Raw genomic sequence first — 24885 nt, forward strand, 5'->3', positions numbered from 1 at the left:
GAAGCATGGCGGGGGGTCAATCATGCTTTGGGGCTGTTTTGCTTCTGCAGGTACAGGGAAGCTTCAGCGTGTGCAAGGTATCATGCATTCTCTTCAGTACCAGGAGATATTGGATAAAAATGTGATGCAGTCTGTCACAAACCTGAGGCTTGGGAGATGTTGGACCTTTCAATAGGACAATGATCCCAAGCATACCTCCAAGTCCACTAGAGCATGGTTGCAGATTAAAGGCTGGAACATTTTGGAGTGGCCATCACAGTCACCAGACTTAAATCCAATTGAGAACCTCTGGTGGGACTTAAAGAAAGCAGTTGCAGTGCGCAAGCCTAAGAATGTGACTGAACTGGAGGCTTTTGCCCATGAAGAATGGGCTAAGATACCCGTAGACCGCTGCAAGACACTTGTGACAAGCTACGCTTCATGTTTAAAAGCTGTTATAACTGGAAAAGGATGCTGTACTAAGTACTAAGAATGAATGTCACTTGGGGGTTGAATAAAACTTATAATAATGTGAGCACAGAAAAGACATTTGTGGTTATTTCATTATAAATATTATGTTATATTTATCTGACTTACAAATGCCTCTTTGATTTAATTGTAAACAAGATTACTGAAATGATCAAAATCAATTTCAAACTGGCCGAAACACTCAATTTCAGTGGGGGTTGAACAATTTTGAACACGACTGTATAGCTGCGATCAATGAGTAAGGGCTCGTTCACATTAGAGGCGTTTTTCGGAAAATGTAAGTGCAGGCGATTTTTCAGAATTGCTCTAGAAGCGTTTACACAACGCTTTCCAATTAGATAGTTCTCATTGGGTCGTACCATTTGCTTTCCGCTGACTAAAGCGCTGCATGGACCATTTTCAGGGTGATTTGCGCTGAATGGAAGGTATAGGAAAAAAACAAAATGCTCACAAAATCGCTTTGTGCATTGATTGCGTTCGCGTTTTTAAGACTAAAGACATTGTATCTATTCTTTACCGGATCAAAGAGTTCACTTCCTGATTGACGTCAGGGATGGAATAAAAAAAAACGCTCTGAAAAACCGCTTACAAAAATGCTTAGCAAAAACACCCAGCGCTCAGAAATCTCCAGGAATAAAAAAAAAAATGCATTAAAAATCGCCTTACGTGAACGGCCACGCATTTGGAACGCAATAGGAATGAGGCCTTATTCATGCTTCGGAAATACCCGCAACCCAGGCAGTAGTGCAAAATTACAGAGAGTGCAAGTGGAGAGTAGGGATACTCATTTTGATTCTGCGGAGTTAAAATTTTGGCATTTCCAATCGGCTTTCAGAAATTGGAAAAGGGAAATCAGAGATCGGAATTCCACAGAAATGCAATTTACCGCAACTTGGTAATTTTAGCCCAATCACAGAACTCGGAAGCATTGGACCAATCAGAGAATGTAGAATCTTTCTGCAAAATGTTCATTTTAGACCAATCACAAGAATGATTTTCCATTTTTCCGATTTCTATTTTTCCTATTTCCATTTTTCCAATTTTTTTTTCCGATTTCCATGTTTCCAATTTTCATTTTCCGATTTCCATTTTTCCAATTTTTTTTTTTATTTTTTTTTTTGCATTCTCTGATGCAAAAAAAAAAAAAAAAAACTACTAATAAAATACTCCTAGGAAATCGGAAAAATGTAAAATAGAAAACCGGAAAAACAAAAATCGGAAAAATGGAAATTAGAAAAACTGAAAATCGTAATTTCCGACCATCCCTAATAGACAGAGCATGCACGGCTTTTTTGTTGAACGGGAAGAAGATCAGCACAATGGAGGTAAGCCCCTTCAAATAATTGATTATTATTTGGCTTATTGGACAGAATGGTGTGTGGGGGGGGGGGGGGGGTGACAGCGGGCCTTGGATTCTGGAATGTACCAATCCAGCCCTTGAAGTTATTTCAGAAAACAGATGCAATGTGGCACAAGCAAAGCCCCCGCCATATACTTATGCATACAAGAGCTGCCCTGCCAGACTGAAAAACATGCAAAGCTGCATCCCTTATCTGCCTGCTTGTTCCTGAATAAGCCCTGTATGTAGTGCATTGCCAGACAATTGCCATGGAGAAATATTGAAGTTACACTCCAAACATTTGCTTTCATTACGTTAATGAGCATCATAAAGTAATTACGTTTCAGTTCTTAGCGGCAGTTTATCACCACACCTAGAGCGAGGGAGGAAATATTCCATGCTTCTCTTCCTGCATTGTCCGGGTGTGTTAGTGGAGAGATCAAAGATCACATCTCCATTCTCGTCACACCAACACACACACCAAGCAGGAGGACAAGGTAAGGTTGTATGATGGACCATGGAGGGGGGATTGCTTGTGTTTTATAGGGAATACGGAAGCACGGATTGATAGTCAAACAGGTTCAAACATTATCCAGGAATACACTATAAAATGTTATATCTGAGTATATAAAAACATTGAAAACTTAGGCCCATAGCTTCTTAGTTATGCCACTGAGAAGGTAGTAGTTTTACTCTACCTAGAATGTAAGTTTAGCCATATGCAACATCCTCTTGATCAGAGATATTAGCTTAATACGCATGTTTTGTCAATAAATCCTGCTTTATCGTCTTTTTTTAGGCAAAAGTTATTTGATGACTGATTTTATTCACAGACAAATGTTTACTTGTAATGTCTGTAAAAGTCAACAGTCTATTGGAGAGCAAAGTTTAAAGACAAGATGGCCTTATCATTCTAGAAGACAAATAATGTAATCTTGTGTATAAACAGTGAATGCAAATAGTAAAATGTGCCATTTATCTACCAACAACTTTTATAAAACATCCAGCTGATTTTACCTTTATTTTCTCGATTTTTCATTAGGTTTTCTATTGCAGACCTGTACAACTTTCCAACAGCTGCATCGCCTGACCTTGTTTAAAATATTATATCAGTCTACTCAAGCAGCATTGCTTCTTAGTTTTTAACCAGGTCATGACAAGGCCAAATATTTCTTTAAAAAAAAAGAATGTATATATATATATATATATATATGTATATGTATATATATATATATATATATATATATATATATATATATATATATATATATATATATATATATATATATATATATATATGTATATATATATATGTATATATATATATATATATATATATATATATATACACACACACACACACACATATATATTTATATATATATATATTATTCTGACTTAAAGGTGGCTTAAAATACAAAATAACTTTACTCACCTGTAGCTTCTTTCAGCCCCTTGTGTTCCTCGCCACAGCTCCAGTCTTCTCCTGGGTCCTGAAGGAACCCAGGAGAAGGATCAGCGACCCAGTCAAATTACTCAATCTTCTGCACATGCACGGGCGCGCACGAACATACCCATGTCACTGAGAGCGTATTGTATGCTCCAGATGATGTGGGTGCCTTTGATGGGCCGGTGATCCTTCAAAGGCTGTCAGCAGGACCCAGAAGAAGACCTGACGTCCGGGACTGCTGTCCTATATCAGACATCAGTCTATAGTGCTGTGACAGCGCTCCTCTTCTTTTCTACAATTTAAACATAGAAAAAACAATCGCACATAGTGCATTACTGTGAATCGCAAAGTACAGTTCCCCACACGTGCATAAGTGCTCAATTGTGCATCACTCGTGGTCTCTACAGCCCCTCCACACTAGCAGCTCACCAGATTGACACCACCTCACAGTCCAGGTGGGTCTAGCGCTTAGCCTATAGAGCGGCCAACTCCAATGACACTTCCACGATAGTTTAGTTCACAATTGGATGATCCATATTTAATGACAAGTTCCACATGAAAAACATATAAGAACACACATAGCATAAAACCGTTGGGCTAAAAGTTATGGCCTGCGCAATATCAGCGCACTCACTTGTGTAGGAAGATAACAGGCATTTCAGGCATTGCAGCCTGGCAATAAAGCTTCTCTGCTGGCGGTGTCGGCGTCCCGAACTTCCCCGCTCCTCGTGGCAGCCTGTCTCCTGACCTTCCAGATCCCAGTGACGTCAACGCTCCTGGTCACGCCCGACGCGTTTCGTCCAATGGACTCATCAGGGGCTGACGTCACTAGGGCGCTGACGTCTTTTATACTGAGGGCTAGCTCTATTGTGTAGTCTATGGGTGCCTAGGCTTCCACTACTTCCTTATTATGACGTCATCAGTGGCCGTCTGGAACACTGATGTCCCGGCCCTATCTGATGACTAAAACCTGTGATGAGGGTTAATGCCATCTTGTGGCCAAATTACTAACTTCCACCCTTTTGGCTGAAGAAAATCTTACAGTCTAAAACAGTGCCATCTTGTGGCCATTTAGCTAACTTATTAAAGCTAGGTTAGCCAGTATATCAACTCATGATTGAACATAAGGGTGGAACACCCTTGTTTAAGAATATATTTTATATTTTAAAAAGTCCCAATGTTCCAGTTTTTTCTTGTTTTTTCTGGTTCAATGATTTTCATTATCTTTTTCATTCGGAATAAAAAATCTTGTTAATAAAAACCAAAAACTAAAAACTAAAAAGGACACATTTAAGATTTAATAGAAATCAACTCCTCCATCCTGCCTATTAATTTCAACATGGGGGACTGGTTAAAGGTGGCCACTATCACCATCCCTATGATACTCAAGGGGTCGACAAAGCCCAGATGAAAGGGGGCTTTGCACAAGGAGCTCAATATCTTTGCTTCTATTACTTACATGTTTCCATTAAGGATCTTCTACTTGAGGCACCTTGTTGTTTAATTGGGCAATAGCTGTTTATTCCTGGGCTGCAATACCTTGCCCTCTAATTACAGACAACAGTCACAAAAAGATTCCTTTAGGCCCAAATATCAACACCTCCTCAGTTTACATGCTGCAGTGCCTCCATTGGCACCCGCCTACTGAGTGAGAATGCTGTGTATCTCCTCCCCATCATATACTGTGCCCTTAATTGGCCTCTATGTCCCCTCCCCTTAGCTAGTGTGGTATTATAAACAAGTGTGTGACCCCCACTTTAAATATATCAGACATGTTTCCAATCCTGGATACGTCCAATGGATGTGTAGGATGCAGGATGCAGATGCATCCACACTTAGCTTATGGGCCCCTCTTGGAAGTTGACTTTGACACTGTCAAAGGTGCTTAATTTACATGTCTGTTGGGTATGTGACACCAACAATCTTTTTTTTTTTTTTTTTTTTTTTTTTTCTGTTGTGTTAGCAGCTGGCGATCTGTGAGGCCCCTAATATGATGGTTATCAGTCTGGTTCAGTGACCAACAATTTTTTGTTATGTAAAGGTGAAACTCAAAAAATTAGAATGTTGTTCAAAAGTCCATTTATTTCAGAAATTCAACTTAAAAGGTGAAACTAATATATGAAATAGGAACCCTTTGCAGGTGTTTTGGATTAATTCATTGATTAGAGTCTGACACTTTGAGCCTAAAATATAGAACATTTTCACATTATTCTAATGGTCTGAGATTTTAGTTTTGGGGTTCTTATAAACCCCCATAATCCATGATCATCAAAATTATAACAAATAAAGGCTTTGCGTATAATAAATGGGTCTATTTCATATGCAGTATTAGTTTCACCTTTTTAGTTGAAATAAATACGTTTTGCACAATATTCTATTTTTTTTTAGTTTCGTCTTTATTGTTTGGTGTGCAGAGGCACAGGGGAATCAAGCTTGCATGAATGTTTCCAATCATGGATATGTCCATTGTATGTGTAGGATTCGGATGCACCATTAGCTTAGGGACCCTCTAGGAGATTGGCCTTGATGCCGGCACAGGGGCTTAACCCACATGTCTGTTGGATATGTTGTACCAACAACAATCTCGTTTTAGGATGTTGTGTTTGCCGCTGGCTATGTGAATTTTGAGCCCAGGGGCCATATGTAATTAAATTTTTCACCTGAGTTTTCTCCTAATTAAAATGTTCAAACTTGTCAATAAAATGCCTTTTAACCACTCTGCAACTGCCTAACGCAGGATTGCAGCCACAGAGGGGCTCCTTCAAGACCATCTAATGCAGAATTGCGTCATTTCGCAATGTGCAAGATTTGCAGGGAACTAGCACTCGTTCAGTGCCTGTTCCCTGCAGGGGGAGAGAGGTGGCAGCAGCGATCAGCCTGCTACCCCACGATCACAGGCAGCAGGCTGTCACAAATTTAAAAAAAAAAACAGTTTATTTCCTTGTAAAGCGCTGCGATCTACTACAGCGCTGTACGGAGGACAGCTCTGTCACTGAGCTGTCCCCTCGGGTGGCATGGAAAGAGATCCCTCTCACAGGCTGATGCCTATGAGAGGCAATCTCAGGGATTGGATCTGGGGGTAGGGATAAAATAAAAATAAAATAGACATTTTTATTGTAACCCCCCCCCCCCCCCAAAAAAAAAAACAATAAAATTAATAGAAAAAAAGAGAGATTTTAGTTGAAGTCCCTTAAAATGATGCTCTGTATGGTTCTCCACAGCCTCTTGAATAAGTCTTCACACCTCTAACCCACAGAGGATGTTGTGTTCATCCTTCTGCTTAGTAAGGACAAGAAGTGATAACCATGTACTGTGGAATGTCTCATAATGTAATGCACAAGTGAATTATTACAAGTCTTCTTGCAGGGGGAAGATGTCTGGCCACAGACTCACAGTTGGGATCTTCTCAAGAGATGGAAAAGAAAATTGCACGTGGCTGATTAACTTGCTGCGCTCCCCCATGTTCCAGAGTCTGGTGGAATATGTCCTCAATGTGTACATCACTGACGATCCTCGCCTATTTACCAATGCTATCACTCAGTGCACTTTCGCCATCTTGTACCACACTAAGAAGAGAGGCTCCCTGAACATTGCAAATGTCCCTAATTCCCTCTACAATGATGAGTTAAGGGACCTGTCTGAGGAGCTGGGTAACAAATAACAAGTCTAAAGAAAACAATAATAATAATAATAATAATAATAATAATAATAATAATAATGAACTGTTTTAGCTTTATGTACAGGACAAGGTTCTCTAGCACTAGAGCTGGAGATTCCAAAGTGTGCCTCCACCCAGAATTTTTCCCACCCCAGTATAGGTAGCAAATGTGCACCCAGTATTAAAGGAACACTATCAATACCCAAGTGTTCTAAAATGACAATGTACATATAATGTCTAAGTAGCTGTGTAAACATTTTCCTACTTTTCATGTTAAATATCAGAGGCAAAACTTTGAATTCATTGGGCTTGATTGTTACGCTAATGGTTTTCACATGCAAACACAAATTTCCACGCGCAAATGCAATTTTTTACGCATAAAAATTTGCATAGAGCGCAAAAATTTGCAATTGCATGCGGAAATTCGTCTTTGCCTGCAAAAAAGTTACACATGTTATAGCGCATGCAAAACGCTATTACATCTGTGCTATGAGTCAGCACAGCTTTGTGAATCAAGCCCATTGTGTGTAGGATTTAGCCAGGGCCGTATCTCTTAAGAGGCATCCGTGCCACGGGCGGCCCCTCGGGGGGGGGGGGGGGTCGGCCATCTCGGGGGGGGGGATATGGGTGCCGGCTGAGAGCGCGCACACAATGAGGGGAACCTGCTCCCCCCCTCCAGCAGAGTGGTAGCAGACGGCCAGGGAAATTTCCCGACGCTGGAGGGAGACTCTGCATGCCGCTAGCTGGTCTGAGCAGTGACGTCACCAGACCAGGCAGCGGCATGCAGAGATGAGATTCCCTCGCGCGCCGGGAAGAAGAGTTGAGATGTTCTCTGGCCGCTGCCCCTGGACTCGTGGCTGCACAGTGCACTGACTGGAAGGGGGAGCGGGAGCTACAGGTAAGGGAGGGGGGGACCTCCCCCCTGCTTCCCCGCTACTCTGTGCCTGGTCCACCTTCCAGGCTACCTAAAATGGGGGACACTTATATATCTCCTACCTAACTGGGGGACACCTATATACCTACTACCTAAACTGGGGGACAGCTATATATCCACTTCCTAAACTGGGGGACATCTATATACCTACTACCTAAACTGGGGGACACCTATATACCTACTACCTAAACTGGGGGACACCTATATACCTATTACCTAACTGGGAGACACCTATATACCTATTACCTAACTGGGGGACACCTATATACCTATTACCTAAACTGGGGACAGCTATATATCTACTTCCTAAACTGGGGGACACCTATATACCTACTACCTAAACTGGGGGACACCTATATACCTACTACCTAAACTGGGGGACACCTATATACCTACTACCTAAACTGGAGGACACCTACATACCTATTACCTAAACTGGGGGACACCTATATAAATACTACCTAAACTGGGGGACACTTATATACCTATTACCTAAACTGGGGGACAGCTATATATCTACTTCCTAAACTGGGGGACACCTATATACCTACTACCTAAACTGGGGGACACCTATATACCTACTACCTAAACTGGGGGACACCTATATACCTACTACCTAAACTGGGGGACACCTATATACCTACTACCTAAACTGGAGGACACCTACATACCTATTACCTAAACTGGGGGACACCTATATAAATACTACCTAAACTGGGGGACACTTATATATCTACTTCCTAAACTGGGGGACACCTATATGCCTATTACCTAAACTGGGAGACACCTACTACCTAAACTGGGGGACACCTACATACTGACTTCCTAAACTGGGAGACACACATATCTATCTATCTATCTATCTATCTATCTATCTATCTATCTATCTATCTGTCTGTCTGTCTGTCTGTCTGTCTGTCTGTCTGTCTGTCTGTCTGTCTGTCTGTCTGTCTGTCTATCTATCTATCTATCTATCTATCTATATATATATATATATATATATATATGTATATACTACCTAAACTGAGGGGACACCTATATACTTTTTTCCTAAACTGGGGGACACCTATATACCTATTACCTAACTGGGGGACACCTATATACCTATTACCTAAACTGGGGACAGCTATATATCTACTTCCTAAACTGGGGGACACCTATATACCTACTACCTAAACTGGGGGACACCTATATACCTACTACCTAAACTGGGGGACACCTATATACCTACTACCTAAACTGGAGGACACCTACATACCTATTACCTAAACTGGGGGACACCTATATAAATACTACCTAAACTGGGGGACACTTATATACCTATTACCTAAACTGGGGGACAGCTATATATCTACTTCCTAAACTGGGGGACACCTATATACCTACTACCTAAACTGGGGGACACCTATATACCTACTACCTAAACTGGGGGACACCTATATACCTACTACCTAAACTGGGGGACACCTATATACCTACTACCTAAACTGGAGGACACCTACATACCTATTACCTAAACTGGGGGACACCTATATAAATACTACCTAAACTGGGGGACACTTATATATCTACTTCCTAAACTGGGGGACACCTATATGCCTATTACCTAAACTGGGAGACACCTACTACCTAAACTGGGGGACACCTACATACTGACTTCCTAAACTGGGAGACACACATATCTATCTATCTATCTATCTATCTATCTATCTATCTATCTATCTATCTGTCTGTCTGTCTGTCTGTCTGTCTGTCTGTCTGTCTGTCTGTCTGTCTGTCTGTCTGTCTGTCTGTCTATCTATCTATCTATCTATCTATCTATATATATATATATATATATATATGTATATACTACCTAAACTGAGGGGACACCTATATACTTTTTTCCTAAACTGGGGGACACCTATATACCTACTACCTAAACGTTGCGATTATTTTCTGGTGAAATGCTGCCCACTGTACGATTATTTTGTAATGAAATGCTGCCCAGGGTGCGATTATTTTCTGGTGAAATGTTAGCCAGGGTGCAATTATTTTGTGGTAAAATGCTGCCCACTGTACGATTATTATCTGGTAAAATGATGCACTCATTGCGATTATTCTCTGGTGAAATGCTGCACTCATTGCATTTATTCTCTGGTGAAATGCTGCACTCATTGTGATTATTCTCTGGTGAAATGCTGCCCACTGTATGATTATTATCTGGTGCATGTTGCTGAAATGTTGTACTCATTGCGTTTATTTTCTGCTGGAATGTTGCACTCATTGCATTTATTTTCTGCTGAAATGTTGCACTCATTGCATTTATTTTCTGGTGAAATGTTGCACTCATTGCGATTATTTTATGGTGAAATGTTGCCCACATTGCGATTATTTTATGGTGAAATATTGCTGCATTACGATTTTATGGTGAAATGCTGCCCCATTACAAATATTTTATAGTGAAACGCTGCCCCATTACGATTATTTGGCACCTATGGGGGGGCCCCATCCAAATTTTTGCAAGGGGGCCCAGTGATTTCTAGTTATGCCCCTGACTACTACCTAAACTGGGGATACCTATAGACTTGGCTATCTATACTGGGGACACCTATAGTATGTCTATATTGGGGACACCTATAGACCTGGCTACTTTATACTGATACTAATTATTTAGCGCCAACATATTACGCAGCGCTGTACAGAGTATGTATTGTCTTGTCACTAACTGTCCCACAGGGGGGCTCACAATCTAATCCCTACCATAGTCATATGTGTATGTATGTATCGTAGTCTAGGGCCAATTTTTAGGGGGAAGTCAATTAACTTATCTGTATCGTATGGTATTGGGATGTGGGAGGAAACCAGAGTGTCTGAAGGAAACCCACACAGACAAAGGGAGAACATACAAACTCCTTGCAGATGTTGACCTGGCTGGGATTCAAACCGGGAACCCAGCGCTGCAATGCGAGAGCGCTAACCACTACGCCACCATGCTGCCATACTACTGTACTATATCATACTGCCATCTTCAGCAGTACTTTACAGAGTATGTAGTCATGTCACTGACTATCCTCTGAGGAGCTTACAATCTAATCCTGCCATAGTCTAATGTCCTACCATATTATTATGTAGTTATATAGCATCCTCGACTCCAACTCCAACTCCACAGCTCTGCTGGCATCTTCTGCAGCACTTTGCAGAGAACATAGTCATGTTACTGACTTTTCTCAGGGGCGCTCACATTCTAATACCTACCACTATTTTGTGCGAGAGAACACTGGCTAATGTGTGTTTTTTTGGGGGAACATTTCCTACTTGCTTTTTTAGGGTCACTTTACTCATACCCGGGGAGAAAACATGGCCCCCACCGACTCTGGGCTTCACTCTTACTAGGAAATTTGAATTGGCCACACCCACTGTAGGTTATGGACACGCCCACGGCATTCTTTGGCCATGCCCATTTTTTCGACGCAGCGCGCCAGTTCCCTCCCGGGGGGGGGGGGGGCACCATAGGTTTGGGGTGCCTAGGGGAGCCCAAACCCTAAATACAGCCCTGGATTTAGCTCTATTGAAACATTTCCTCTGCTCTCTGCAGACAGCTCAGTCAAAGACACAGGACACAGGCAGCTGCAGCTGCTGAGGGCTTTCTCACACACAGGGATAACACATGTAGTGTGATGGAATTCCCCCTCCCCTCATGGTTCATTCTGCCATCAGATTTGGCATCGGTTAAGAGTGAAAGGCATTTGATACCGTAAACAAAAGAGGTAAGCAAGTGAAATGTATACATCACTATTTAGCAGCACTTCAGGAACTCTCTCAATCCCAGGTTAAAAAGAAAAAAAACATGTTAATCAAAGTAAGTTGCCCCCCACCACAGAAATAGGTAGCCAGATGTGCTTCCAGGATTAGGTAGCCTGCCAGATGTGCGTCCAGGATTAGGTAGCCTGCCAGATGTGCTTCCAGGATTAGGTAACCTGCCAGATGTGCTTTCAGGATTAGGTAGCCTGTACCTCAATTAAGATCCTCAGATGTGCCCCTAGTTTTAGGTAGCTCCGCTTAGCCCCAGTATAGGTAGGCAAATATGTATCCAGTATTAGATAGCTCCCCCCCCCCCAGTATAGCTAGCCAGATGCGCTGCCAGTATTAGGTATCCCCCTAACCACTTTATATAGCCAGATGTTCCCCCAGTAACAGGGAGCCCCCTCCCCAGGTTAGCGTGCCAAATGTGCCCTAAGTCTCCGATATACCCCCAAACATGCACAGGCAAAGCATTGTACAAGTTACTCATCTCTCTGCACTGGTATGTCTTCAGCCATGTCACAGTGTATCCTTTCTAGCATAAGACAAAGAGAGATTCCCTAAATGTTGAACACCTATAATTCTGTATGCGCTGGTTACAATGGCATGTAGTACAATTAGACTCCCCTCCATATATGTGAATAGGGCTACACATAAACTGCATCCTGCAAGCTGAACCATTGTTCAGGGGAAGGAGAAGGCATTGAAAAGCAATATGTGCAACATTCAAAATACAGGATGGATTTGGAAAAAATCCCTTGGTGCAATCAGTCCAAACCAGCTTGTTATCAGGCTGCTTGATATATCCACTAGACCAATTCAAGAAAAACACACAAAAAGCGCTCTGATTATCAAATATTTTGAGAAGCTAAGGTCCTATCCAGGACAGGTCTCACATGGATTTGGTGCGGCTGTCAGAAGATGCCCAGCCAGTAAGCACATGTGTCCCACTTATGGTCAGCCGTGGACCAGGCTATCCGATCTCTCTGTGGTCGTCCAAAGCACTGTGGGGTGTTGTAGGGCAGGCCCCGATGGTATCCAGCAGCTCCTCAGGTGGCACGCAGCCGCTCGCCACCGTCCTCAGCTGGGGCAGAACAGTAAGCGCATGTGATGCATTGCGACTGTTACTTCCGGGTCACACTGCTACCAAGCGGTACAGCGGAATAGTAGAGAATAGATTATGGCCAAAGGATTAAAAAAGTTAAAATATTTATTGTAGCAGACAATCTACTACAATAAATATTTTAACTATTTTAATCCTTTGGCTATAATCTATTCCCTACTATTCCGTTGTACCGCTTGGTAGCAGTGTGACCCGGAAGTAATAGGCGCAATACATCACGTGAGCTTACCTCTCTGCTGCCAGCTGAGGACAGCGCAAGCGGCTGCATGATACCCAAGGAGCTGCTGGATATCATCGGGGCCTGCCCTGCAACACCCCACAGCTCTTTGGACGACCACAGGGTGATCAGATAGCCTGGTCCACAACTGATCATAAGTGGGACACATGCGCTTACTTGCTGGACATCTAATGATAGCTGCACCAAATCCAGGTGAGACCTGTCCTGGATAAGACCTTAGCTTCTCGAAATAATTGATAATTAGAGCGCTTTTTGTGTGTGTTTCTTTATATGTGCAACATGGCACACTTAGAGGTGTGATTATACAGTGTAGAATTTGTTTACTGATCTGGTTGGTATAGCTGTTTTCCTTGTCTTTTTTCACAATCAATTTTGATTTAAGGCTTTAGTATTTACAAACAATACATACTGTATATCAATCGATATAGTAGTAGTAGTGCGTTGCATAACCTAAAATGGTGCCAAGAATCACATAATATGAGTAAATATAATAACATTTCCTTGAAGTCGGATACAACTCTGACATAACATTCAATAAAAATTAGTTTCTTCTTTTTATTATCCATACAGTTACCATATTTGCTTTTGTGCACATGTAATACTGTTGGTTTACAAATTACAAGTTCCCAGAGTACAGTTTATCTACTATGAAAGCTGCCATTGCATTTTCTTGCATAACTTCTGTATTGAAATTAAAAATAAAATCTATCTAGTGATCGATCACTTCTCAGCTCTCTGCTTCTACAGCAGAGATAACTCATTTTCAGCACAGCTAAGAATGTAGCAGACAAAGGAATATAACCAAAAGATAATATTATCACCTTTTCTGGTGGGGCCAGAAGATGCCCACTAAAGCAAGGGGCTTTCCACTGAAGAACAAAGTGCTGTGCTGAACTGTTTGAATGTTGTTCTGCTACATTTTTTTGTAGTAGAAATGCTGAGTTTCATAACACTTTGAGCATGTAAATCTATACATAGATAGAATGTTAGTTAATGACATTGTCCATGTGTTTAGGAGAAAGTGTTGTTGTGTTGGTGGACGACTTGGAAGACAGTAGTGATGGCACCAAGAGGAGACTATTGATGGAACAACCTCTCATTGAGCAATGTGCCAGTGACCTGATTCTCATCAGTAAGTCTGAGAAACAAGCTGCAAATCTGGTTGGCACCGATCCGAGATGGTGTCCATCTCCCACTTCACCGGCACTGCAAGATGCCCACGACTCAATGCACAACAAGGTGTACAGGCTGAGGAACCTAATGGAGGACTCATCGGGCATCAATGCAGGTACTTTATTTTGAGCATACATTTTCCACCAATATTTACCAGTTGCCCTTGTAAAGCTGAGAACATGGCAACTAGAAACCAGTCACATCAGCAATTCATCAGCGGCTCATATGTTGTTGTCCTAGAAAAATGTTCACTTACATTATACCTATTTACAGAGACAATAACCAACAAAAGTTGATATCTGTACCACCTCAGCAAAACCACTTGACTTCCTTGATTCATTTTAAATGTGTACAAACACAAATAAAATTGTGACAGCAGGAAAATGTTGAATGACAGCTACAGTCAGTCCACTAATTTGGGCTGTTGTCCTTTTTCAAGCCTTTCGGCAAAAGGTTGCATTTCTGACTTCTAACATAAAAGGGATTTCGTCAGTTTCACTTATCTTTATTTTCAGACCTACCGGTAATTACTAAAACTATTTAAATTTTGTGTTTAGTTTACTGAGCTGTTTATGTTGATGTGATTCAGGGATGGTCGTAGTCAGCCAACTTCGCTATGCTGGAACTACGCATAGTGTTAGGCAATTACGATTCGTCAAACTACGGCTTCGAAAATCAAATATTCGTTTTGTGTGCATTTCGTAGAGTACGCATTCAAATACGCAATTACGCGTAGTACGAAGCGTAGTTTATGTGGATGCTGATGCCGTATGCAGAACATTTTATGCATTAATTCCTCTGTAATGCTTATACTGGGAACTCTTCTATGCCTACATTCCCCTTTCCAATGCGTAAATTTGTAAGCAAACAATAGCACGCGGAAAATTAGATGCAAGTGACGCATTCTTAGTTCACTACGCAATACACATGTTAACTACGCATAGTGGGTGTAAGCTACACGTAACGGTACTTCGCTACTCATAGATTCGTAAGCATAGTTTTGAAACTTCACCTACTAACTACGATGCGTAGATGCGAACTACGATGCGTAAATTCGCACTGGCGTAGTTTCTGCTCATCCCTGATGTGGTTGTTTTTTATTTGTTTGTTTGTTTCGAATTGTGAAGAGTTTTGTTGCAGACTCTATAGATATTTGGAAATGTTGTCTTTTGTTTATTAACGGGACGCTGCAGTGAGAGTGATATGAAGGCTGATATATATATATATATATATATATATACTAGCTAGTCGCCCGGCGTTGCCCGGGTATGTAATTGGCTAGTGTTAGCTCTACCCACTTTTTCTAATCCTAACACACAATTACTCAAGGATGACCTAGTTTGTGAGCTTTGTGGTCTTTGGCATCAATAATTGGCATTGAAATGAAATAAATCGAATTGGCTGTGGCTTCACTCCTTTGAAAATCAATAGGTGAATTTGAATTAGCTTTTGTAGGCTCCACCCACTTTTCTGAAAATTAATCCCAGTCACCCAGTGACCAACTGTGCAAAATTTAAGAACCCTGCCACTGACAGAGTAAGAACAACAAAAGTTTGCTTTCTTAAAACAGAAAGAATTCGCGATAATTCAGGTTGGAGTGAGCTTAAAATGTCGCCCAGTACATCACTGTTGAATATATTCAAATTAACCATTGTTACCCTTAAAAGCTAAACACACCTCCAGAGCTGCTGGAATGCAATGATGTGTCATCTTGCTAATTTGTACAGAGCCATAATAAACCAACATGCATACAGCCTGTTTTGGATTGTTTGCTCCTCATCAGTGCATAGCATGGATTAATTTGGCTCTATGCAGTAGGGCTTGTAACACCGAGAGGTACAGACTAACCAGCAAGCTCATGGTGACTCAGAACTCATTGGAGTGTGTAAGGGACTACAATGGTTCTAAAAGCCCCCTTACTAAGATGTTAAGAAAAACAAAAGTTTGCTTTCTTAAGACAGAAAGAATTTGCGATAATTCAGGTTGGAGTGAGCTTGAGATGTCTCCTGAATATATGCAAATTAACCATTGTGCCCTTAGAAGCTAAACACACCTCCAGTGTAACAGTGTAAGAATGGCTGCAGTTTACATTTTCTGTTACATTTTCCAGTGAAATTTGTATTTGTCTCTGCCCCCTTTTTGATTATGGGAATAAAAAGTATCCTATACTTTATTCCAGGTAATGTACTATGTGTGTGCCAAATTTCAGTTTACATTCTAGCAGTGAAATTTGTATTTTTCTCCACCCACTGATGTCCAAATGTTTCCCGGATATGTATTTGGCTGCTGTTGGCTGTGGCCACTTTTTCTAACCCTAACACACAATTGTCAATAGTCAATGACCAAGTTTGTGAGATTTGTGGTCTTTGGCATGAATAATTTTCATTGAAATGAAACACATCTGATTCGCTGTTTGTGGCCCCACCCCTTTTCTAAATATTTAACCCCAGTCACCCAATGATAAATTGTACCAGGTTTGAGGCTTGTGCCATTAACAGTGCAAAAATGGCAGCAATTAAATATTTGCCTTGAAAATCAATAGGTGAATTGTTATTGGTTTTTGTAGGCTCCACCCACTTTTCTGAATATTAATCCCAGTCACCCAGTGACCAACTGTGCAAAGTTTTAGAACCCTACTATTAATAGTGTAAGAATGGCTGCAGTTTACATTTTCTCAGTGAAATTTGTATTTGTCTCCGCCTACTGATAACCCGGCATTGCCCGATTATGTATTTGGCTGGTGTTGGCTGCGCCCACTTTTCCTAGCCCTAACCCTTAAACACAATTACTCAATTACTCAATGACCAAGTTTGTGAGCTTGGTGGTCTTTGGCATCAATAACCTGCATTAAAATGAAACAAATCAGATTGGCTGTTTGGGGCTCCACCCCCTTATATAAATTTAAACCCCAGTCACGCAATTTGGTCAACTGTACCAAGTTTGAGTCTTGTGCCATTAACAGTGCAAGAATGGCAGCAATGAAATATTCCCCTGAAAAATCAATAGGTAATTTTTGGTTGTTTTTTGTAGACTCCACCCACTTTTCTGAATATTAATCCCAGTCACCCAGTAACCAACTGTGCAAAGTTTGAGAACCCTACCATTAACAGTGTAAGAATGGCTGCTGTTTACATTTTCCCAGTAAAATTTGTATTTTTCTCCGCCCACTTATGACCCTGCGTTGCCCGCTTATGTATTTGGCTGGTGTTGGCTGTGCCCACTTTCCTAACCCTAACACACAAAAATTTGCATTGGAATGAAACAAATCTGATTGTCTATTTGTGGCTCCCCCCCTTTTCTGACATTGAACCCCAGTCACCCAATGATCAACTATACCAGGTTTGAGGCTTGTGCCATTAACAGTGCAAGAATGGCAGAAATATTTCCCTTGAAAATCGACCAACTGTGCAAAGTTTGAGAATCCTATCATTAATAGTGTAAGAAAAACAAAAGTTTGCTTTCTTAACACAGAAAGAATTTGCGATAATTCAGGTTGGAGTGAGCTTGAGATGTCTCCCAGTTCATCACTGCCGAATATATGCAAATTAACCATTGTTACCCTTAAAAGCTAAACACACCTCCAAAACTGCTGGTATGAAATGATGTGTCAATTTGTTAATTTGTACAGAGCCATAATAATCCAACATGCATACAGACTGTTCTGGATTGTTTGATCCTAATCAGTACATGGCATGGATTAATTTGGCTCTATGCAGTAGGGCTTGTAACACCGAGAGGTACAGACTAACCAGCAAGCTCATGGTGACCCTGAACTCATTGGAGTGTGTAAGGGACTACAATGGTTCTAAAAGCCCCCTTACTAAGATGTTAAGAAAAACAAAAGTTTGCTTTCTTACAACAGAAAGAGGTTGGAGTGAGCTTGAGATGTCTCCCAGTGCATCACCGCTGAATATATGCAAATTAACCATTCTACCCTTAGAAGCTAAACACACCTCCACAGTGTAAGAATGTCTGCAGTTTACATTTTCCAGTGAAATTTGTATTTGTCTCTTTTTGGTTATGGGAATAAAAAGTATCCTATACTTTATTCCAGGTAATGTACTATGTGTGTGCCAAATTTCATTCAAATCCGTTCAGCCATTTTTGCGTGATCGAGTAACAAACATCCAAATATCCAAACATCCAAACATCCGAACTATCCCATTTATTATATTAGTAGGATATATATATATATATATATATATATATATATATATATTTCATAAATACTAGTTGCCTAGAAGCCCTGCTGGACTCTTTGTCTGCGGTATTGTCTGCATCTCACACCCAGGGCGGGATTTCTGGAAAGGCTACAAAGGCCCGGGCCTTGGGCAGCTGCAGCCTCAGGGGGCATTTGGACATAAAAGAGAGGTTGCTAAATATGAAAGAGCAGGCTGGAAATGGAGCAACATACGAAAAAGGGAAACTGATGCTCAAAGGAGCTGTTCATGTAACAAAGGGGTTGCTGTACATGGATGATACACATGGAAGAAGGGGCTTTGCATGGAATGGGAGGGGGCTGCAGTACGTGGATGCACATGGAAGAGGGGGCTGCACATGGAGTGGGAGGGGCACTGCTGTGCAAGAAAGGGGAGACACAACATACTTGGCCCTAGGGGCATAAATCCAGCCTTGACCACATGTGAAACAAGCATGTCGTTAATCCAGTCAGAAACATCTGATGTTCATATTTGTTCTGGGTTTAATCAGCAGGAAAGCCAGGCAATTGGCATAGTATAAAAGGTTAATAAAAATCCTTTTACTGCAGTGTCCCTGTAGTGAGGATCCTGTAGTGGATTTTCCACATACTGACTATAAATGCCATGTTCTTTTTTCATCTGTAGATTCCCGAGCCCGTCATGATTCATATTCCGAATCTGAATCACGAAGCCAAGGTAGGATGTTCGGAAGGATTCTCTGTAGTGTAATTAAAGTAGAACATCAAAGCTGCCCTCTCAGCATGGGGTTGTTTAACCTTTTATTTGGCTGCAGAGCTGAATTTTTCCTGCCGCTGGGGAAGTGTGCCTTCCCAGCCTGGCAGACTCAGCAGGGTATGCAGAGTGGGCAACAGGGAGCTTTCATAGTTTCCTGTCTAGACGGCTGGATTGGCGGCATCTATGTAGCCCCAACACGTCTACTCGGTTCCTATCACGTTATGACATGTGACCGGGATCCGTGAGGCCGTGTCAGTGTAACAGCGCCACCCGGGGGTGAAAGAAGGGTGTTGGAAGGGTCTGCTCCATCACACCTTCTAACTTGCAAAATGTAATTTTTTATGCAAAAAGGACTTTGGTGACACTTTGAATTTTGTCGCTACTGTACAACTCAATACAAATCAATACGAGTGCTACCCTTGGGCATATATTTGCTAAACAAGACAATTCTTTTTAGAAACCAAACTTGAGGTAAGTAGGTGGACCTCTACAATTAAAATAGTAATAGGTACCATTTGATATTATGTGTTTACTAGTCTACCTAGGCCCGTTTAAAAACGGGCTCTAGGTAGAGAAATTACCGCCGCCAGTCAGCGCGCCCGCCCGCCGCACCCACCGTGAGCACGCGTGCACCGGGCCGCCCTGCTCCCTGGCCCCACCTCCCGCCACAACGGCCGTCTGTACTGCGCACATGCGCATTTTTCAACCAATAAAAAAAGAAAGTAAAAATATCAATGATTTCAGTTTTTTTCCATCGTCTGTTTTTTTTTTTTTTTTTTTTATTTGTTTGTAAGGTCTATACATTCTACCATGCATTGTATGTGGATGTAACGTCTGACTACATGCTTTTATGTTTACATCTGCAGGTTACAAAAGCTCAGTATCCTTCAAGTCTTCTGGCTACCGGCAGGGAGGTACGTGAATAAAGGTCAAGAGTACAGATGAGAGAAGTCAGCTTTTCTTAATTTCCTTCCCTTTAAATTTTAACTAAGAGCATTGTTGCTCTTTCTCTTCCCACAGAAAAGCATTTGAAGCAGAAATTTACCGGGAATAAACTATTTAGCAACACTTTATATTTGCCATTTTATAGGGTGTATGACTTGGTCTTTCCTCTGATTTCCTCTAGGCAGGGCTTCTTAGCGCACGGCATGCACCACATAGTGCCTGAATTGGGCACCGCTATAGCACTAATGCTATAGGGTGTGACCCGCGCAGTAGCTATGACTTGGAGGGGGAATAGTAATTAATGCTGCCTGGAAGTTCACCGGCAGCAGGGTGAGCAGAGCCATCATTCGGATCACCCTGCACCAAAGTTACGGGGTGGCAAGTGCCATGTATGCGATTTTCTTTCCCTATCTTTTTTCTTTACCTTCCCTTTATTTCTTTCCTTCCTCTCCTCCTTATCTTATCTTTAAGTGTTTTCCAGAACATGTAAACATGTGATGTAACCAGGAATTTTTCTGAAAATCACAGATCCAGCAGATTTTTTTTTATTTTTTTTTATTTTATTTTTTTGGGGGAGGGGTGCCCACTCTTCTTAACCCCCCATATAAAAATGTGGAGGAGGGTGGACCAAGGACCTCTGTGGACCAAGAAAACATAAGGGAGGCAGCAATAACTGCAGGAGACAATAGGGTAATATGCAAGGATACTGGGATATATAGGATAAGGAAATGTACTTACAGTTTACAGGTTGCAAAATAATGTAACCAACCAGGTTTATGAAGGAATTCCTGCCTCTGTTTGGCTCAAAGAAGAGCCTCAAAGTCCACACTCAAGGTAATTAAGTTAGTCTTGCTAGGCAGAACACAATTTCACAACTGAGTTTTGCTTAACCACTTGAGGACCTAGGGCTTTCTACCCCTTAAAGAAAACCTGTACTGAAAATAAAAGTCAAAATAGGCATACACAAGTCATACTTACCATCCATGTAGTCTACTCCTCAGTGTCTTTCTCCTGTCCTGCGTCCTATTTGTTCACTATGATCAAGGGAATTTTCCGTCCTCCATTTTGAAAATAGCCATTACCCATAACAGCTTTCTGGTCAGCACACAGTTAAACTGTAACATCGCCCACTTGAGCCATAGGGAAACATGGACATTGCCTGGTACATCAGATTTCCTCTCAGCTATAACTGACAGCAACTGCTATTTTACTGACAGCAACTGATATATTTCAGATCTGACAAAATATTGTCAGAACTGGATGGGATTATTGTCAGAAGAAAATGGAGCGCTTCTGAGAGGAACTGATGGCAAGGTAACTATGCAATGTTCATTTGAAGTTACCTCATGTGTTTATTTTAAATATTTTTACTCAGTACAGGTTCTCTTTAAGGACCGGCCACTTTTTTTCCATTCAGACCACTGCAGCTTTCACGGTTTATTGCTCGCTCATACAACCTACCACCTAAATAAATTTTGGCTCCTTTTCTTGTCACTAATAAAGCTTTCTTTTGGTGCTATTTGATTGCTCCTGCGATTTTTACTTTTTATTATTTTCATCAAAAAAGACATGAATTTTGGCAAAAAAATGATTTTTTTAACTTTCTGTGCTGACATTTTTCAAATAAAGTAAAATTTCTGTATACATGCAGCGCGAAAAATGTGGACAAACATGTTTTTGATTAAAAAAAACCCATTCAGTGTATATTTATTGGTTTGGGTAAAAGTTATAGGGTTTACAAACTATGGTGCAAAAAGTGAATTTTCCCATTTTCAAGCATCTCTGACTTTTCTGACCCCCTGTCATGTTTCATGAGGGGCTAGAATTCCAGGATAGTATAAATACCCCCCAAATGACCCCATTTTGGAAAGAAGACATCCCAAAGTATTCACTGAGAGGCATAGTGAGTTCATAGAAGATATTATTTTTTGTCACAAGTAAGCGGAAAATGACACTTTGTGAGAAAAAAAAAAAAAAAGTTTCCATTTCTTCTAACTTGCGACAAAAAAAAAATGAAATCTGCCACGGACTCACCATGCCCCTCTCTGAATACCTTGAAGGGTCTACTTTCCAAAATGGGGTCATTTGTGGGGTTTGTTTACTGTCCTGACATTTTGGGGGGTGCTAAATTGTAAGCACCCCTGTAAAGCCTAAAGGTGCTCATTGGACTTTGGACCCCTTAGCGCAGTTAGGCTGCAAAAAAGTGCCACACATGTGGTATTGTCGTACTCAGGAGAAGTAGTATAATGTGTTTTGGGGTGTATTTTTACACATACCCATGCTGGGTGGGAGAAATATCTCTGTAAATGACAATTTGTTAATTTTTTTTACACACAATTGTCCATTTACAGAGATCTTTCTCCCACTCAGCATGGGTATGTGTAAAAATACACCACAAAACACATTATACTACTTCTCCTGAGTACGGCGATACCACGTGTGGCACTTTTTTGCACCCTAACTGCGCTAAAGGGCCCAAAGTCCAATGAGTACCTTTAGGATTTCACAGGTCATTTTGAGAAATTTCGTTTCAAGACTACTCCTCACGGTTTAGGGCCCCTAAAATGCCAGGGCAGTATAGGAACCCCACAAATGACCCCATTTTAGAAAGAAGACACCCCAAGATATTCTGTTAGGAGTATGGTGAGTTCATAGAAGATTTTATTTTTTGTCAAAAGTTAGCGGAAAATGACACTTTGTGAAAAAACACAATTAAAATCAATTTCCGCTAACTTGTGACAAAAAATAAAATCTTCTATGAACTCGCCATACTACTAACGGAATACCTTGGGGTGTCTTCTTTCTAAAATGGGGTCATTTGTGGGGTTCCTATACTGCCCTGGCATTTTAGGGGCCCTAAACCGTGAGGAGTAGTCTTGAAACGAAATTTCTCAAAATGACCTGTGAAATCCTAAAGGTACTCATTGAACTTTGGGCCCTTTAGCGCAGTTAGGGTGCAAAAAAGTGCCACACATGTGGTATCGCCATACTCGGGAGAAGTAGTACAATGTGTTTTGGGGTGTATTTTTACACATACCCATGCTGGGTGGGAGAAATACCTCTGTAAATGGACAATTGTGTGTAAAAAAATCAAAAGATTGTCATTTACAGAGGTATTTCTCCCACCCAGCATGGGTATGTGTAAAAATACACCCCAAAACACATTATACTCCTTCTCCCGAGTACGGCGATACCACATGTGTGGCACTTTTTTGCACCCTAACTGCACTAAGGGGCCCAAAGTCCAATGAGTACCTTTAGGATTTCACAGGTCATTTTTGTTTCAAGACTACTCCTCGCGGTTTAGGGCCCCTAAAATGCCAGGGCAGTATAGGAACCCCACTAATGACCCCATTTTAGAAAGAAGACACCCCAAGGTATTCCGTTAGGAGTATGGTGAGTTCATAGAAGTTTTTATTTTTTTGTCACAAGTTAGCGGAAATTGATTTTAATAGTTTTTTTTTCACAAAGTGTCATTTTCCGCTAACTTGTGACAAAAAATAAAATCTTCTATGAACTCACCATACTCCGTACGGAATACCTTTGGGTGTCTTCTTTCTAGAATGGGGTCATTTGTGGGGTTCCTATACTGCCCTGGCATTTTAGGGGCCCTAAACCGTGAGGAGTAGTCTTGAAACCAAATGTCGCAAAATGACCTGTGAAATCCTAAAGGTACTCATTGGACTTTGGGCCCCTTAGCGTACTTAGAGTGTAAAAAAGTGCCACACATGTGGTACCGCCGTACTCAGGAGAAGTAGTATAATGCGTTTTGGGGTGTATTTTTACACATACCCATGCTAAGTGGGAGAAATATCTCTGTAAATGACAATTGTTTGATTTTTTTACACACAATTGTCCATTTACATAGAAATTTCTCCCACCCAGCATGGGTATGTGTAAAAATACACCCCAAAACACATTATACTACTTTTCCTGAGTACGGCGGTATCACATGTGTGACACTTTTTTGCAGCCTAGGTGCGCTAAGGGGCCCAACGTCCTATTCACAGATCATTTTGAAGCATTTGTTTTCTAGACTACTCCTCGCGGTTTAGGGCCCCTAAAATGCCAGGGCAGTATAGGAACCCCACAAGTGACCCCATTTTAGAAAGAAGACACCCCAAGGTATTCCGTTAGGTGTATGGCGAGTTCATAGAAGATTTTATTTTTTGTCACAAGTTAGTGAAAAATGACACTTTGTGAAAAAAAAACCAATAAAAATTAATTTCCGCTAACTTTTGACAAAAAATAAAATCTTCTATGAACTCGTCATACACCTAACAGAATACCTTGGGGTGTCTTTTTTTCTAAAATGGGGTCACTTGTGGGGTTCCTATACCGCCCTGGCATTTTACAGGCCCAAAACCGTGAGTAGTCTGGAAACCAAATGTCTCAAAATGACTGTTCAGGGGTATAAGCATCTGCAAATTTTGATGACAGGTGGTCTATGAGGGGGCGAATTTTGTGGAACCGGTCATAAGCAGGGTGGCCTTTTAGATGACAGGTTGTATTGGGCCTGATCTGATGGATAGGAGTGCTAGGGGGGTGACAGGAGGTGATTGATGGGTGTCTCAGGGGGTGGTTAGAGGGGAAATAGATGCAATCAATGCACTGGGGAGGTGATCGGAAGGGGGTCTGAGGGGGATCTGAGGGTTTGGCCGAGTGATCAGGAGCCCACACGGGGCAAATTGGGGCCTGATCTGATGGGTAGGTGTGCTAGGGGGTGACAGGAGGTGATTGATGGGTGTCTCAAGGTGTGATTAGAGGGGGGAATAGATGCAAGCAATGCACTGGCGAGGTGATCAGGGCTGGGGTCTGAGGGCATTCTGAGGGTGTGGGC

The 24885-nt window shown here is 41.4% G+C and overlaps 1 protein-coding gene across 1 annotated transcript in view; it reads left to right on the forward strand.

Moving 5' to 3' along the window:
- The first annotated feature begins 2246 nt into the window (after positions 1 to 2246).
- The window catches only part of LOC137525547 (uncharacterized), a 52275-nt gene continuing 29636 nt past the window's right edge, over positions 2247 to 24885 (forward strand). The window contains exons 1-5 of the mRNA XM_068246676.1: positions 2247 to 2304; positions 6624 to 6907; positions 14009 to 14281; positions 19011 to 19061; positions 19967 to 20014. Of these exons, the coding sequence (XP_068102777.1) occupies positions 6631 to 6907; positions 14009 to 14281; positions 19011 to 19061; positions 19967 to 20014 (649 nt within the window). The 5' untranslated portion in view covers positions 2247 to 2304; positions 6624 to 6630. The remainder of the gene's footprint in view (positions 2305 to 6623; positions 6908 to 14008; positions 14282 to 19010; positions 19062 to 19966; positions 20015 to 24885) is intronic.

Source organism: Hyperolius riggenbachi, chromosome 7 (assembly GCF_040937935.1).
Source record: "Hyperolius riggenbachi isolate aHypRig1 chromosome 7, aHypRig1.pri, whole genome shotgun sequence".
Lineage (NCBI taxonomy): Eukaryota > Metazoa > Chordata > Amphibia > Anura > Hyperoliidae > Hyperolius > Hyperolius riggenbachi.